This window comes from Pipistrellus hanaki, assembly GCF_964339955.1.
Source record: "Pipistrellus hanaki genome assembly, chromosome: 16".
Classification (NCBI taxonomy): Eukaryota; Metazoa; Chordata; class Mammalia; order Chiroptera; family Vespertilionidae; genus Pipistrellus; species Pipistrellus hanaki.
The window spans coordinates 23,032,946-23,048,324 of NC_140518.1; the positions used below are offsets into that span (position 1 = coordinate 23,032,946).

General features: G+C 58.9%; 1 protein-coding gene across 3 annotated transcripts in view; it reads left to right on the top strand.

Annotated features, from left to right (window-relative positions):
• Positions 1 to 15,379, top strand: part of CUEDC1 (CUE domain containing 1) — a 78,085-nt gene that overhangs the window by 43,745 nt on the left and 18,961 nt on the right. For all 3 annotated transcript variants that reach the window (XM_084862593.1, XM_084862594.1, XM_084862592.1), the window contains exon 2: positions 13,329 to 14,031. In XM_084862593.1, the coding sequence (XP_084718719.1) occupies positions 13,651 to 14,031 (381 nt within the window). In that variant the 5' untranslated portion in view covers positions 13,329 to 13,650. The remainder of the gene's footprint in view (positions 1 to 13,328; positions 14,032 to 15,379) is intronic.

The following is a 15,379-nucleotide window of genomic DNA, read 5'->3' on the forward strand; positions in this document are numbered from 1 at the left end:
CCAGGCACGCCCTGCCCTCTGGGAGCCAGCCTCCTCGGAAGTAATTTAGAGCTGAGTGGAGAGGAGAGAGGTGGAGAGAGAGAGAGAGAGCGCGAGAGAAAGAGAGAGGAGGGGGAAAGAGGCAGCTATTAAAGCAGGCTGGGCTCCGGTTCAGGGTTTCTCGTTTTCTCTCTGAGGCTGTGAAAAGGTGCTTGTGGAAGCACCAAGGCATGCGGGCCCCTCGCATGTGCTCAGAAAGACCCCGCTCAGTCCTGCCAGAAGGCCGCGCCGTTCAGGCCTGTCTCTCGCCAGCGCTTCTCCACAGAGCCCGGGGCAGCTGGTGGGAGAGCACAAAGAGGCCTGGAAAACCCATAAACTGCATAATCAGCCCCTGCATCCTGGCCACCTGACTCTGTTTATTGCTTCCTGTCCCCGAAAGCCCTTTGCAAACAGAGAGGCTTTGAGGGGGGTGAGCGGGACCTGTGGGTGGCCTGCCCCTGCCAGGCAGAGATCCCACAGCAGAGGGGAGGGCTGCTCCCCTGAACAGGCCGCCCCTTACCGTGGAGCGGGGGGAAGGTGGGCAGGAGGGGTCTGAGAGTGTGAGAAGCCCCCCCCCCCCCAAAAAAAAAAAAAAAAAAAGAGGGCAACGCTCCAGTCCTCCAGAGAGCTGCTTACTTTGTAAATGACAGAGGACAAGAGTCCCGTTTTTTCCAGTTTCTCCTCAAGAGACGGGAGGTTACTCTCTAATGAGGTGCAGGAGGGGAGCAGAGGGAACCCTCAGCTTCTAACTGACCCCTGAGAGGTGGGGAGGGGAGCAGGACCCAGTCCCTGGGACCCAAAGGCCTGGGGGGCTTCCTTAAAGCCTGTTTAATTCTTACCATTTGTATTGCATTTAAAAAAAAAATATTTTATTGATTTTCCACAGAGAGGAAGGAAGAGAGAGAGAGCTAGAAACGTCGATGAGAGAGAACCATCAACCAGCTGCCTCCTGCATACCCCCTACCAGGAATGTGCCCACAACCAAGGTACATGCCCTTGACCGGAATCGAACCTGGGACCTTTCAGTCCACAGACCGACGCTCTATCCACTGAGCCAAACCGGTTTCGGCTGTATTGCATTTTTAAGAACAGGTTTTCCCCCTGAGAACCTTGCCTTGGGCATAGAGCTTTGGGGATAGGGGTGCCTGTGGGGGTTGTTCCCTGCTCTTGCCCTGCATCTGGGAGACTGTGGGGGACACACAACACCTGCATGCTTGGAAGAGGGGAGCCATCTTTTGAGAGGGTGGGAGCTGGGGGCGGGGCGTGCAGGAAGGCAGTCTGCCCAGAGCTGGGGTTGCCCCTCCCAGCTGGATGTGGGGGTCGTTTTTCATCTCTGGGACCTGGAGTTCCCATCAGGATTGTGGTACCGGAGCCTGAGTTCCCACTCTCCCTTCGCAGCCTTTGTGCTTCCTCCCGCTGCTTGGCTTCCCTGCCTGGGAGCGTACGGGCCACAGAGCCCCCTGGGGACGGCCTCTCTGCTGGGAAAAGCACTGGAGCTGGGTGGCCTGCCCTCTCTCTGCCCCTGGACCCGCCGGGTGCGAGGGTTTGCCTGCGCTTCCCCTCGGGCTGTTGAAGCCCGTTTCCACGTGGGACCCGTGTGTGTGTCTGAGCCTGTGCCTCTGGTTGTGCAATTCCGCGCCGGCCCCACCCTCCCCGCTCCTTCCTGAAAGTGAAACGCTACAGTCCTTGCCCAAGAACAAAGGCCCCGAGCTCAGGCCTGCGTGTTAATGATTTTCAAGTGAGGCCACTTCCTCCTGCCAGGCCTGACTCACTCGGGCCACTGCGGTTGTGGTTGGGATGGAAACACAACTTGACCAGAGCCCACACTGCCCCCGGGAGGCCCTGCTGGGGGGAGAGTGGGGGCCTGGGGAGGCTGTGGTGCTGGGGAGGCACGTGGCGGGACGGGCCTGCCCGGCTCTGAGCCGGGTGCACCCGCTTTTCCCATCTCCCTGCTGCGGGGCCTACTCTACACGGCCCCTTCTCTCCCGTCCCGGCTGCCTGGAGGCGGGACCATTGCCAGGCTGACCTCCGGGAGCCTCGGTTTCTCTCTTTGCCCCATGCAGAGGCTCACCGCTGTTACGTGGGGTGACAGTGCGGTGAGTGGTTGGGAGTGTGGGCTCCGGGGTAGAATCCTGACCTCACCACTTCCTGGCTGTCAGGCCTCAGGCGAGCTAAGGCCTCTGTGCCTCCATTCCTCGCTGCAAAGTAGCACTTCTTACCTCAAAGTTGTGCTGGGAGGGTTCCCCGGAGGCAACGTGCCTTGCGTAATACCAGGGTGAGTGCCGTGCTCTGGGGCACACGCCCAGCCTTGAGCCTGGCTGAGTGGAGAGGGCCTGTGGACACGTCCCCAGCATTGGTAACTGCTCAACACGATCGTTTGGGGCAGTCAGTACACTCGCCGAGAGTGAGAGGAGGATCTACTTCGGGATTCTTACATGAGTGGGATCGGCAGACCCTGGGTGCAGGCCACAGATGTTTCCCACCGTCTGTCCTTCCCCTTCGATTCGTTCGTGCACGCCCATGCGCACACAGGTTCGCCACCCACCAAGGTGGCACGAGTCGGAATTCACCCCCTGTCCATGGACGGTGGGTCTGATAACCCCCACATTCCACGCTCAAGGATTCATAGACCTTGAGGGGCGAGTGAGTCGTATGTTTGCCACCAGCAAGCAATGCCTGGGCGCTCGCTGGACTCCTGTGTGAACGGTGCTATCCAGGGGCCAAGGAAAGGAGGGGCGTCTGGCTGCGTTGGGAAGATCCCAGCAGCTGCTGAACGCCTCCTGCCCCTTCCCTCGCCTCCTGCCCCTTCCCTCTGGACAGCCTTGTGACCCGTGTGCAGGCCGGAGCCCTTGGGGCCACACCCTCTATGGGACCTGCTCCTCGCACCCGTTCTGTGATGAAGGAAGGGACGGGGTCCCCCACACCCCAGGCCGCTGCTTCCCTGGGACGGACCGAGCTGGGCGGGTGCGGGCTTGCAGGGCGACTTGGCAGTGTCTTTGTTTGATGGCTGTTGACTAAGCTCAGGTGTGGGATCCAATGTTTACAGAATCTGGCCGGCTCAGACTGGAATGAAGAAAATGGGTATTCATGGGGCCCAGGGGAAAGGGAGGGGGAGGGTAAGTATCCTGGATAATCCAAACAGCAGTTGTTTAGGGCCCGGAGCCAGAGACAAGGTGTTTTTGCTGGTCTCCCTAAATCTATTAGGAACTCCTTTTATTGTGAATCTTCAGCATGTCCTGGCTGCTCTGGGGACTGAATAGTCCATGGAACTCAGTTCGGACACCTGTGGACCGTCTGGGGACTCGGGCCGGGCCCAGGGGATGGCAGGGGTGAAAGGGGTCTTCGAGATCGTATCGTCCTCCCTGCCCATTTTTCAGATGGGAACCTGGACCTTCAGGTAAAATGACTTGCATAAGTTGGCTGGTTTGTGATGGAGCAATAATCAGAATCCAGGGCTCTGAACTCCATCGCCCTGTAAGGTCATGGTCCTCACACTTTCCCGGGCGTCAGAGTAACCTTAGGAGCTTGTCAGCATGCATATTCCTAGGCCACACCCCCGAGGTCCTGATTGAATAGCGGGATGGAGAATACGTGCTTTTTAGCAGACCCCTCAGGGGCGCTGATGACGTCTCTGCACTCTGTGAGACACGAGGCTCTGGTGCCAGGAGCAGTGGGGAAACAGGCCGGGGGGGGGGGGGGGAAGGATGGGGGCCGAGCAGCTTGGGGAGATGAGAGCAGGTGGGGTTCAGTCCAGGTTTTTTAAACACTTGCAAGGAGCTGCTGCGTCAGTTTGGACGTGGCGCGGTCCTGGGCAGCCTCTGGGCCGCACGTCACTCAGTGTCCCTACCTGCAAGACGGCTCTGATAAAGATAGAAGGCGTTAATCTGCAGCCTGGGTTACCCTGAGGATTAGCTGACATCATGCCCAGGAGCGCTGCGTTAATGGCAGGCTCTCTGATTACTCATAATGGCTGGAGGAAGGGGTGAGGGCAGGCTTCTGCTTCGCGTCTTGGTAGAACTGGCTTCTGCCAAGGTGTTTGTTTCAGGAAAGGGGTCTTGGTTCTGTAGCTGAAGAAAGGGCACCGGGCCTTCCTGCCCCGGGGGTGCTGGGGTGCAGCCTCCTCCCTCTGCCGAGGCGTCCTCGTGGTTTGTGTCCGGGACAACGGTGTCTTTCTCCAACCCTGACCATCCTCCCGCCCCACGCAGGTCCTTGCGTCTCGGGGAGGTTTCAGGGATGGGAAAGGTCAGACTGAGTAGGGACCATTTCTCCCCATTTTCTAGAGGTGGAGACTGAGGCCCCCCGGAGGCAAAGAGGCAGGTTGTGGCACCCGGAGGGGCTCCTGCCTGCTCCCGCTGACTGTCAGGTGTTAGGGGTAGGCCTGCCAGCCTCGGCTGGCTTCCCTTCACTCCCTTCCCTTCACCCCCTCCCAGGAGCTGGCCCTGCAGGCAAGCAGGAAGCCGGTGCCTTGGCTAAGGTGTCCCACTTCCCAGTTCTGGCCAGTTTTGCTGCGAGTCAGGTTGCCCTGACCTCATCCTGGCTGCACCAGACGTTGTGAAAACCATCCTGGCCCCGCAGGCAGCAGAGAGAAGGGAGTGGCTGGCAGGGGGTGCCGTGGGGAGGAGGAGGGTGCTGGTAGTGCCCACTCGTGAGGGTTTAGGAGACCGGCTGCAAGTTTAAAAACACAGCGTCAGGGTTGGGTGGGGGGAGAGGTGGGCTGGGTGGGAGAGTTCGGGGAAAATCTAACGCAGGTGCCTGTGTCCTGTGGCTGCGGGCCTGAGAGGAGCACGTGGCACTGGGAGGGTGTGAAATGTGTGAGTGAGCTGGTGCTCGGGCACACCCAGACACATGAGCTGGCTTGGAGTGTGCTAGTGCGTGTGCCAGCGCAGGGAGAGAGCACTGGCCCGGGAGTTTCGAGATCAGGGTTCAGATCCCAGCTGAGTTCTCTGACCTTTGGCAACAGGCACCAGAGGAAGTGAGAACATGAGCTTTCTTCCTAACCATGGCCTCTGCAGAGGGCATGTGTGGGCACGTAGGTATGTGGAGGCGAGGCCCTGGGGACGGGGGAGGGCTCCGAGGGATGCAGGGGAGGAGGTCTGGCAGCTGGCTCTGGGGACTGCTACACAGGCGGAGAAGGGGCGGAGGCGAGGAGGAGGGAGCAGCCTGCGGTTGGCGGGAGAAGCTGGCCCGGTAAGTGGCTCCAAACAATCTCATCTGCTGTCTCCCTGGGGTGGAATTTTCTGATGATGTCCACCGAGGGGGCCGCGGCCCTCCCAGCCACAGCTGCCGCCTGCACTTTTGAAACTCAGGGCCTGCCGCCCCTCTGCTCCCAGCCCTGGGCTTGCATTCCTCAGCGGCCACAGGCAGCACTCCTGAGGAGGCCACTCTGCCTGGGGCCAGGCTCCTGTGCCTCGTCCAGGGGGCCTCTCACCTATGACACCCCTCATCCTGCAGCCCAGCAGGCGTGGGAGGCCTGGGCAACCCAGGGCCCCTGGGGGGTCCCAGCCACTTCTCTTTCCCTAGGAAGTTTCTCTGGGGGCAGAGTCAGGCAGGCGTGGAGGGGGGGGGGGGACCAGCTCCCTGCTCCACTCAGGAGCCTCAGAGCCCCCAGCCTGAGGTCCTGGAGGCCCCTGAGGGAGGGCCTTTGTGTGCACATGCTCCCCCTTTAGGTCTGGAGGGAAGATCATAATCTAAGGTGACCAGAAGTCCTGCTTTTGGCGGGACAGTCCCGATTTTCAACAATTTGTCCTGAGTCCCGCGTCCCGCGGCGTTTTTAAAAATTCCCGATTTTGTGATTAAAAAAATCGGGACTTTTTATTTATTTTTATTTTATTTTATTTTTTAAAATATATTTTATTGATTTTGTACAGAGAGGAAGGGAGAGAGATAGAAACATCGATGAGAGAGAGTCATCGATCAGCTGCCTCTTGCACACCCCCTACTGGGGATATGCCCACAACCAAGGTACATGCCCTTGACCGGAATCGTACCCAGGACCTTTCAGTTTCCAAGCCGATGCTCTATCCATTGAGCCAAACCGGTTTCGGCAAAATCGGGACTTTTTAAAAAATGCCGCGGGACGCGGGACAAATTGTTAAAAATTGGGACTGTACCTCCAAAAGCGGGATGTCTGGTCACCTTATCACAATCCCAGGCCTAACTCCTCCACTCAGCCCCTGAGAACCAGGTGCCTTAGGGCTTGCATCCAGGTGGGGCCTACAAGACGTGTGCCCGTCACATGAATTCCCCGCAGGAGCCCATCCCAGGAGGGGCAGGGATTCCGTTCTTCAGAGGAGGAAACTCGCTCCTGGAAGTCCGCTCCCTCTCCACCATGGACCGGGGGTAAGGGTGAACGCTGAGCTCGGGCCCCACCTGAACTGCTTGCTGTGCTCTGTGGCCTCTTACCCCCCGACTCAGCCCCAGGAAAACCAACCCCTCCTCGAGGGGCTCCCTGGCCAGCCCCGGCCCTGCTCTGCCCCAGTGGGCCCTCCGCCGGGGGCTGGGGCCCAGCCAACCACTTGCCCACTGGGCCTTGCTCTCCCTGGTAAGGCCACCGGGAAGTGGCGGGTCTCTGGCCACAAGGGATGAGGTGCAGCAAGAGGAGGGGGTGCACCAGACCACGCAGGCCCACCTGTGGAGGGGCCCTCACCCTCACTGCCTGGAGGAGAGGCCCGGGGAGGGGCAGCTGGCTCTTCTTTCCCAGGGGCTGGACCCGGGCCAGTGTGAGCTCACCGCCATGCACCTGAGCGGCCAGGGGCTCCCTTCTCCCAGTTTGGGCCATTGCACTGCATCCCACGCACACATTTCTGCCAGCCCAGCGGGCGTGCTCAGACCTCGGGCTCCCAGGTGGGGCAGTGAGGTCTGATCTCCTTGCAGGTGCCTGGGTTGAGCGTCTTGGCTGAGGGGGTGATGTTTGTTGGTGGAGAGAGGGATTGTTATGACAAGAGTCCCACCCATCTCAAGTAGAGGTACAATAGAAAAGAATTGGTTGCCAGGGCAACTTGATAACTTGGGTGGGGGGAAAAAGGTTTTTGTAAGGAAGCTGCCAGGGTTCTTGCCTTCCTGGCGAGGCTTTGCCTGCACACGCCACCCCGTGCCCCCAGCCTCTGTGCCCCGCGAGGAGGACTTTGGGTCCCAGCTGCTGAGTTGTTGCTGTGAGCCCAGCTCTGGGCTCAGCTCCAGGGAATACGGACGGGAGGGCAAGCCCAGGGATTAAGACTCTGGAATCCGACTGTCTCGGCTCAAATGCCAGCGTGGCCATTTAGCTGTGTGGCCTTACACAAGTGACTTGACTGTGCCTCCTGTTTCTGTCTGTAAAGGGGAACCAGCAGTGGTACTGCACACCTCCTGGGGCGGCAGAGAGGATGCAAAGTGTTAACATGCACAACGCGCTTGGACTAGTGGTTGGCGCGCCAGGAAGCAGGGCTGGTGCTCTGTGATCATTATTGCTGTTCTTGCCATTGAGCCAGACAGATGCCATGTAGTTGTGCCTGAGGATCTTCGTCTTGCATCTTTTGAACGGGAAGGCAGGCAGGCTTCGCTTCTTGATTGTGCCTCTTCTGGCAGCCACGCCTCCTAGTTGGGCCTCAGGAGCAGACATGAATGAGGGTGTCCTGAGGACTGAGGCCGCAGGGAAGGACCTTGGTACCTTCATTTGACACCTCGTGTCCTCGCCCTTGTCCGACAACCCCCATGGCTACAGACTTGGCCATGGGAGTTGGGGTAAGAGAGAGAGAGAAAAAAATTAAGAGAAGTGTGTTCTCTCCTGCCTCCCCTTTAAAAAAAATATTCTACAGATTTTAATCTTCCTCAGGGGGGGAAGATTTTTTTTTCCCCGCTCTGCCCTTAGATTAGACTAGATGATGGGGAGTGGTCCAGAGAGGTAGATGGCTCACCCAAGATCACACAGCAGGGCGTGGCAGAGCTGAGTCTGTCTCTCCCTGTCTTCCTCCTCCTCCTCCTCTCAGGTCCACCCAGGCCTCCTTTCCCCAATGGCTTTGCCCAAGGGTCCTGTCTGCCCTCCCCGACTCCCGCCCCCCACCCCGGAGGTGGGCACCGTGTGGCCGCCCAGGAGCTCCGGGCACCTAGGGAAGGAGGCTGGCTCTGCTGCCGCCTCAGCAGCTGTGGCCGTTCGAGTTTCCATTAAGCCATTTCCGAGCCTCGGGCAGGAGCAGGAGGCTCGGCATTTAAAGGTCACCCGGCTTTTGAAGCTGCAGCGACATTAATAGCTCGGGAAGAAAACAGGCCTGTGCAGGGGCAGGAGGACAAGACGCCTCTGTCAGGGCTGCGCCCTGCTCCTCCCTCTGGAAGCTCACACGCGTACCCACAAACACACACACACACACACACACACACCCTGAGAGCCTCCCCGTCTCCTGTCCCACTCTCCCTTCGTGTCTCCCCCTTTGGGGGCCTCTCCAGCTCAGAGGCCAAGAAGCTGGGCAGACTGCCCCACGCCCCACCCCCACCCCCACCCCCACCCCCACCCCCTCTGAGGTGACAATTGGACAGGGATGCAGCTGGCCCGGCCCAGCAGCCTCTCCATTAACACTGCCATTACCCACTTGAGGTTTCCCCAGAACTCAGCCACGGTTACACAAGCATCCCAGGGGTCATATGACCTCAATCCGGCCCTGCCGGCTTTTTCGGCCTGGATTCCTGATGGGCCAAAGTTAGCCCCGGCCGACTCTTCTCGTCCGGGAAATGAAAGGGCTGCTGGCAAGCAGGTTGTGTCTTGCGTGCCAGTTCTAATCGCTTGGTAGGGGCCTGCCCAGCGTGCTTTGTTAAAAAAAAAAAAAAAAAATTAGCAGTTCTGAGGACAATAACACTTGGATGGATTAGTGATGCCTGCCAGGGACACAGGAAACAAACTGGTGGCGTGTGTACCTCGTAAGTCCCACCTTGGGGAATACATTATTATGAAGCTCTCAGATGTTGGATTCTAAGCTCCCTGGGGCGGTTGGGTGGTTCCTTTTCCTTTCAGTCAGTCCAAGGGTGGGGGCGGGGCAGATTCTTGGGTTCTGAGAGAAGCCGCTCTTCTTGCCATGGTCTGAGCCCTGGGACACCACCTAGTGGCCAGGCGTGGTGGCACCGGGGCTGGGCCCGGATCTTGGACCAGAGCCGACGAGTCCCTCTCCAGGCTGTGATCAAAGCAGTCACAGATGGATCACCCGATCCTATCTGTCCCTTGCCCCTATCCCTGGGGGGTTTTCAGAGAGGGAGGCCGCGGGTGTGTAGGACAGAGCTGGCCTGGGGCAGTCCCACCCACCTTCAGAAGAGAAAGGGTTGGGCAGGGAAGTGCTGTCAATGGAGACCCCTGGCCTTCCAGCCCCACCCCCTATAGCCCCCGCCCCCACCTTTCAGAGTGCTGGTCCTTAGTGGGGGGGCAGTGGAATGTCAAGTCAAACCTTGAAGGGAGTCGACCTCCTGCCCCCTGGAGCCAACGCTGGGTTAGAAGAGGGCCCAGCTTGACACCAGCCTGGCTGCCACCCTCAGGCCAGGCGACGAAGGCTCATGGCACCTTAGCCATGTCACTGGACTGCCTGGCTTCAGTGGCTTGGTCTGTGACCGGGAGGGGAGGAGGAGGGGGAAGAGGGGAGATGGATAGTCTGGCAGGCCCCTGTGTGAATGGTTTCTTGTGAGGACTGAAGGAGAACACACAGGGGAAAGGGCTTTGGAAGTGAAAAAGCCTCCACCCACCATAGCCATGAGCCCCAGGAGGAAGGGAAGGGAGGACGGTCCAGTTGTTGTGCTCCTGAGTCTCTCCTTCCCTTCTTGTCCACCAAACAAATGCCCACGGGCGGGCAGGGCCAGGCACATCACTGGGGATGCCGCAGCGAATAAAGCAATGACCTTGCCATTCACGGGGGAAGATGGTCAGTGACACTTAAGTAGAAAATCTCTCCGGGGATCTGCTTCATGGGGGATGAAGGGTTAGGGAGCACTGGCAGATGGGGTAGTACTGCCTCGCTGACAAGGTGATGCTTGAGTGCGGGCCAGAGGGGAGGGAGGGACGCAGCCATGTAGATACCTGTGAGAAGGACGTAGCAGACGGTGAGAAGAGAAAGTGCAGAGGCTCCTGGATGGGAGATATTGGCGGCCAGAGTGAGGGAGGAGAAGGGAGGAAGTGAGGCTGTGTGTGTGTGTGTGTGTGTGTGTGTGTATGGTTTAATGAGAAGTTGGAGAGGTGATGCAGGCATGTGCACCCCCATGGGCCACGATAAGGCCCATCTGAGAACAGGAGGACCCACTGGGTTTGAGGCAGAGGAATGACATGAGGGGAGGTAGGGAGACAAACCAGGGATGGTAGCAGTGGAGGTGCTGGGGGTGGGGTGGGGTGGATGCTGGGATCATTCTGAACACAGGGAACACTGAATTTGCTGCAGTTGGCGTGGGGTAGAAGAGAACATGAGCACTTAAGAACAATTCCCAAGCATTTGGCCTGAGCCACATGGAGTTGCCATTAACAGAGATGGAGAAGGTGAGGAGCAGCAGGCTGCGGTTGGGAGAAACCACAAAGGCCTGTTAGGTTGGAGCTGCTGTTGGACATCCACATGGAGGCAGTAGGTGGGTGGGCAAGGGTGGAGTGAAGGGTGTGTTCCAGGAGACCTCAGGGCGAGGGAATTTAGGGGCCAGTATCTACCAGCATGAGGATGGAATGTAAAGCCACGGACTGGATAAGATCACTCAGGGTGTGAGTGTAGTCCAGGAAAAGGGCTCAGGCCTGAGACTGAGTCTACGCCAACCTGTCCCATTGGGTGCTGACTATGCTCCAGGCCCCTTATGAGTTCTATCACAACACCCCGGCTCAGTGGGTAATTATCCCTATTTTTGACATAATCTTATTAATCCTAGAACGGGACCCTCGGACCCTGGCTCCTGGGCTCTCCCACGCCCCTCTGTGGACCCCCCCTGGCCTTCCAGGGGACTGTCTGGGATGATGCTGGGCAAGGTCAAGAGAACAACACTGGGGCAGCTTGCCTGCGTCTCTGGGCCAGGAGGGAGTGACTCAGGCTTGGCTGTCTGCTCAGGCTTGGAGGGAAGGCTGGCCGTTTGCCACCCCCTGGCAGGCCTGGATTCCTTCACTGGGAAGTGAAAGGCCTGGCTCCCTGGGACCTGGGGGACGACAGGTGTGTGATGTCTGCTTTCCGATCCCCAGGTCGCCGACAGCGACGATTCAGGGCCAGCCTTCAAGGCGTCTAACGGGCTCAGCGGGTTTGGTTCGCTTCCTCCTTCAGAAGGCCGGCAGGGCTGTCTGCTGCCCTGCCTGTGCCCAGAAGCTGGGGTTCAGGGCGGTGAGGTGGTTTCCCCAAGGTCACAGAGCCAGCTTTGGGGCACAGCCAGCAGACGCCCCTCCTGCCCTCCCGTCCCCATTGCCGTCTGGGTCACGTTTCCTCCGCTGGAATGTCAGCTGGGCTGTGCCCAGTCCCTGAGCCCGGGGCACACATGGCTGCATTGCCGAGGCTCCTTGGCGCTCGGCCCTGCGAGTCTGAGGTGGTAGTTTTGGTCCTTAGGCAGTAGGTTCCTACTGTTGGCCCCTCCGTGTGCTGGCTGTGTGACTCTGCCCCTGTCACTGAACCTCTCTGAACTGGTTTCCACAGCTATCAAAAGGAGAGGTGATAACATCTGTCTCTGGCGTTGTAATCTAGATGAACTGTGAAGCCAGGCTGGCCTGGCTCAGCGATTGAGCGTCGGCCTCTCAACCAGGAGGTCACGGTTCACTTCCGGTCAGGGCACATGTCCGATTGTGGGCTCAATCCCCAATGTGAGGTAATCAGGAGGCAGCCCATCAATGTCTTCTCTCTCATCATTTGATGCTGCTATCTCTCTCTCTCCCCCTCTCCTCTTTGAAATCAATAAAAATATGTTTTTCTTTAAAAAGATTAAATGTGAAAGTGCCTGGCACAGCTCATACACCTCAATCTGCCTTAATTCTCTTATGTGTTTTAAATTGCTTTTCATTTCAGCCGTGCTGGTTGCAAAGGCAGCTTGGGACAGATCGATGAGTGTGACCCTGAGGGCCGTCCTTCTCTCTGCTCCCAGTCATGATAGCCACACCTCAGCCCGGCCTCAGGCCGCACTGAGTGTAGTGAGAGGGGGCGGGGGACAGTCCTCTGAGAGACGGGGGCCTTCGGCCTGACCGGTGCTAACGATAGGCAGCCTGGCTTGGGAGTCCCTGCAGAGTCCTGTGAAAATGGCATTTCTGTGCATCAGCTCCTTCCCCCTGCATTTCCCAGGACCGTTTCTGAGCCCCTCTCTCCTCATGCGCAGAGCACCCTTTGATGGGAAAGTCTGGGCTTTGCCACGACTGGCTCTGTGTCCTTGGGCACCTCCCTCCTAGTCTTGGACCTCATCTCTCCATCTGTGCGATAAAGCAGGGTGTGGGGCTGGCTTAGACCTGTCAGCCTTTTATATGGCACGGCACACACACACACACACACACACACATAATACTTTTTCAAGGCTTTGCACCTGGGTTAAAGGAAGAGGCTTCTTTTTATTTATTTATTTTTAATATGTTTTATTGATTTTTACAGAGAGGAAGGGAGAGGGATAGAGAGCTAGAAACATCGATGAGAGAGAAACATCGACCAGCTGCCTCCTGTACACCCATACTGGGGATGTGCCTGCAACCAATGTACATGCCCTTGACTGGAATCGAACCTGGGACCTTTCAGTCCAGAGACTGACGATCTATCCACTGAGCCAAACTGGTTTCATGAAGAAGCTTCTTGACCTGTCGTTTCTCCAGCTGCCCAGACCAGCCAGACATCCCCTGGCCCTCTGAGGACCAGTATCTCCTTCTAGAGGGAATTCCAGGAGTTGACATCCAAATAGTGGGGAAGGATCCCTTAGAATCCCCCCGCCCCAGCTACTCTGGGTGGCAGCGTGGCCAGTGTGCGGACTGATCCTGCTTCTTCCTTAGCCTTCTGGGGCAGTGGCGGCAGCAGTCACAGAGCTAACTGTGCTGCAGGCACCGGCCTGAGGATTGCCTTATTGAATTCTCATTGAAGCCCCTCTACCTTCTCAGTGTCTATGCCTCAGCTTTCCCGTCTCCAAAATGGGGATACCAGCGCCTGCCTCAGTGGTGTCTTGAGTTGGGCCACACAGAACACAGGATGGTGCGGGGTGCAGAGTAAGCCCTTGCTCACTAGGACAGCCCTCCGTGTCAGTGAAGAGCTGGGGCTGCTTCACTATTGCAGCTGGAGAAAGCAGAAGGAAGCAGTTCTCCCATGGGCATGGCAGGGTCGCCCTAACCCCCTCGCCATCAGTTTGTTGCATTCTGCCCTTGACTCTGCCTTCCTCCTTTCCAGGTGGGACGGTCCGTGGAGCCGGCCCAGGATGCTCTGGGGGTGTGGATGACCAGCTGTCGAGCCGCTTCCCACGGCCCAGGCCCGGATGCCGCCGCCCCACGAAGACCACTCCCCGAGGGCCACCGGTGGCTCCGTGCCCTAGCTTCCTGACACGGGGACCCCGCCCGTCCGGCCCCCACCTGGTGGCCCAGCGGCTGGGCAAGGCCAAGGCCAAGGCGCGGGAGCAGCTCCCCGAGCCCGCCCAGCGCGCGAGACGGCGCAGGGACCTGGGGAGAAGGGCTTGGCGCCGGCGGGCAGCACCTTTGCCCAAAGGCTCGGCAAGATGACCAGCCTGTTCCGCCGGAGCAGCAGCGGCGGTGGCGGCGGCGGCGGCGGAGGAGGCGGTGGCGCAGGCGGAGGTGGCAGCGGAGGGGGCGGCTCCGCCGGGGCGCGCGGGGCCGGGGGCAGCGCCGCGCCCACCTCCCAGGAGCTCAACAACAGCCGGCCCCCCCGCCAGGTGCGCCGCCTGGAGTTCAACCAGGCCATGGACGACTTCAAGACCATGTTCCCCAACATGGACTACGACATCATCGAGTGCGTGCTGCGCGCCAACAGCGGCGCCGTGGACGCCACCATCGACCAGCTGCTGCAGATGAACCTGGAGGGCGGCCCCGGCGGCGGCGATGAGGACAGCTCGGACTCGGAGGACAGCATTCCCCCGGAGGTAGGGGTGCACCCCCCGGAGGTAGGGGCGCGGGGCCTGGTACTGCACCAGGAGCTCCAGCGCTGTTCGAACCTTAGAAGACTTGAGTTATACCCCTGCCGAGCAGCCTTAGTTTTTCCTAGGGAAACGGTGCCCAAGTCGGTCAGCGGCCTTGTTTGATGGGCAGAAATCCTGCAGTCATTCAACAAGCTCCGAGCACCTACTCAGTGGTATGCCAAGCATGGCACTAGACTAGGGGTCATCAGAATCAAGGAGCTTAAAAATGCAGACACCTAGGCCCCATCCAACACAGGGAATGCCAATCCAAGGCGGGAGCCCTCTAGTCTGTATTTTCCCCCCCAGGAAATTCTACTCTTGAACCTTTGGGTCTCCGCCTTGATCAGGTCTAAGATTCTGCCCTCATAGGGTTCACGGCCCAGGGGAAAACAGGGGCAAGGATCAGGCAAGGGCCGCTCAGGGTGATGAGAGCTGTGGTGGGAGAAACAGAAGCAGGACGGGAGGGTATGGTTTCCCGGAGGAGGGGATGGCGAAGCTGAGCCCCAAAAGAAGAGTCAGGAATGAGGGCAGAGGGAGCAGCTGGGACAAAAGCTCCGAGGTGAAACAGAGCATGAATCTCTGGGGAACTGACAGCCGGGCCATCTGTCAGGATCCTTGAATGTGTGGAGACCAGGAGGTGAGGAGGCCTTACCTGGAGAAAGTGGGGCTGTGTCCCTAGAGCACAGGGACCCACGGAAGAGGGGTGACATCAGACACGATGGAGGCAGTGGTGAGCGACAGGTACCCAAACCCTTCTCTCCTCACTCTTCACACTTTGGACGGGAGAGATGCCACCAACCCACGTGCTGGGCGTGGCCAGTCTCCCTGGCCCCTCCAAGAGCTCCGTGTACCTTTGGTCCCCCAGTCCCCACGAGACCTTCAGTGCTGGGTGCAGAACGGGCACAGAGTCTTTCAGAGAGAGGGTCTCTGCCAGCAGGGGCAGGTGGGACACGCAGCCACAGGCGGAAGGACCCAGCGGATGGGACTTAACACTGCTCTTCCTTGAGTCGCAGCCTGTGCCAGGCACCATCCTTGTGCTTTGATGTCTCTTCTCTCCTAGTCTTCGCACGCTTTGTGAGGGGGCTTTATTATTGCCCTTGTTTTCAGCGAGAAAACCTAGACCCAGATATGGCCTCAGAGTCCAACTCAACACAGCCCTGCAGGCAGCGGCTATCCATCCATCAGTCACCCTGCAGGGCCAAGCCCTCTAGCCCTGCCTCCCTCACGGCTGCTGCCTGGGCTTTCTCTCCCCGGGCAGAGGACAAGCTGTGGCAATGACATCTGGCTCATCCTGGTGTTTCCTCTCGCTCCC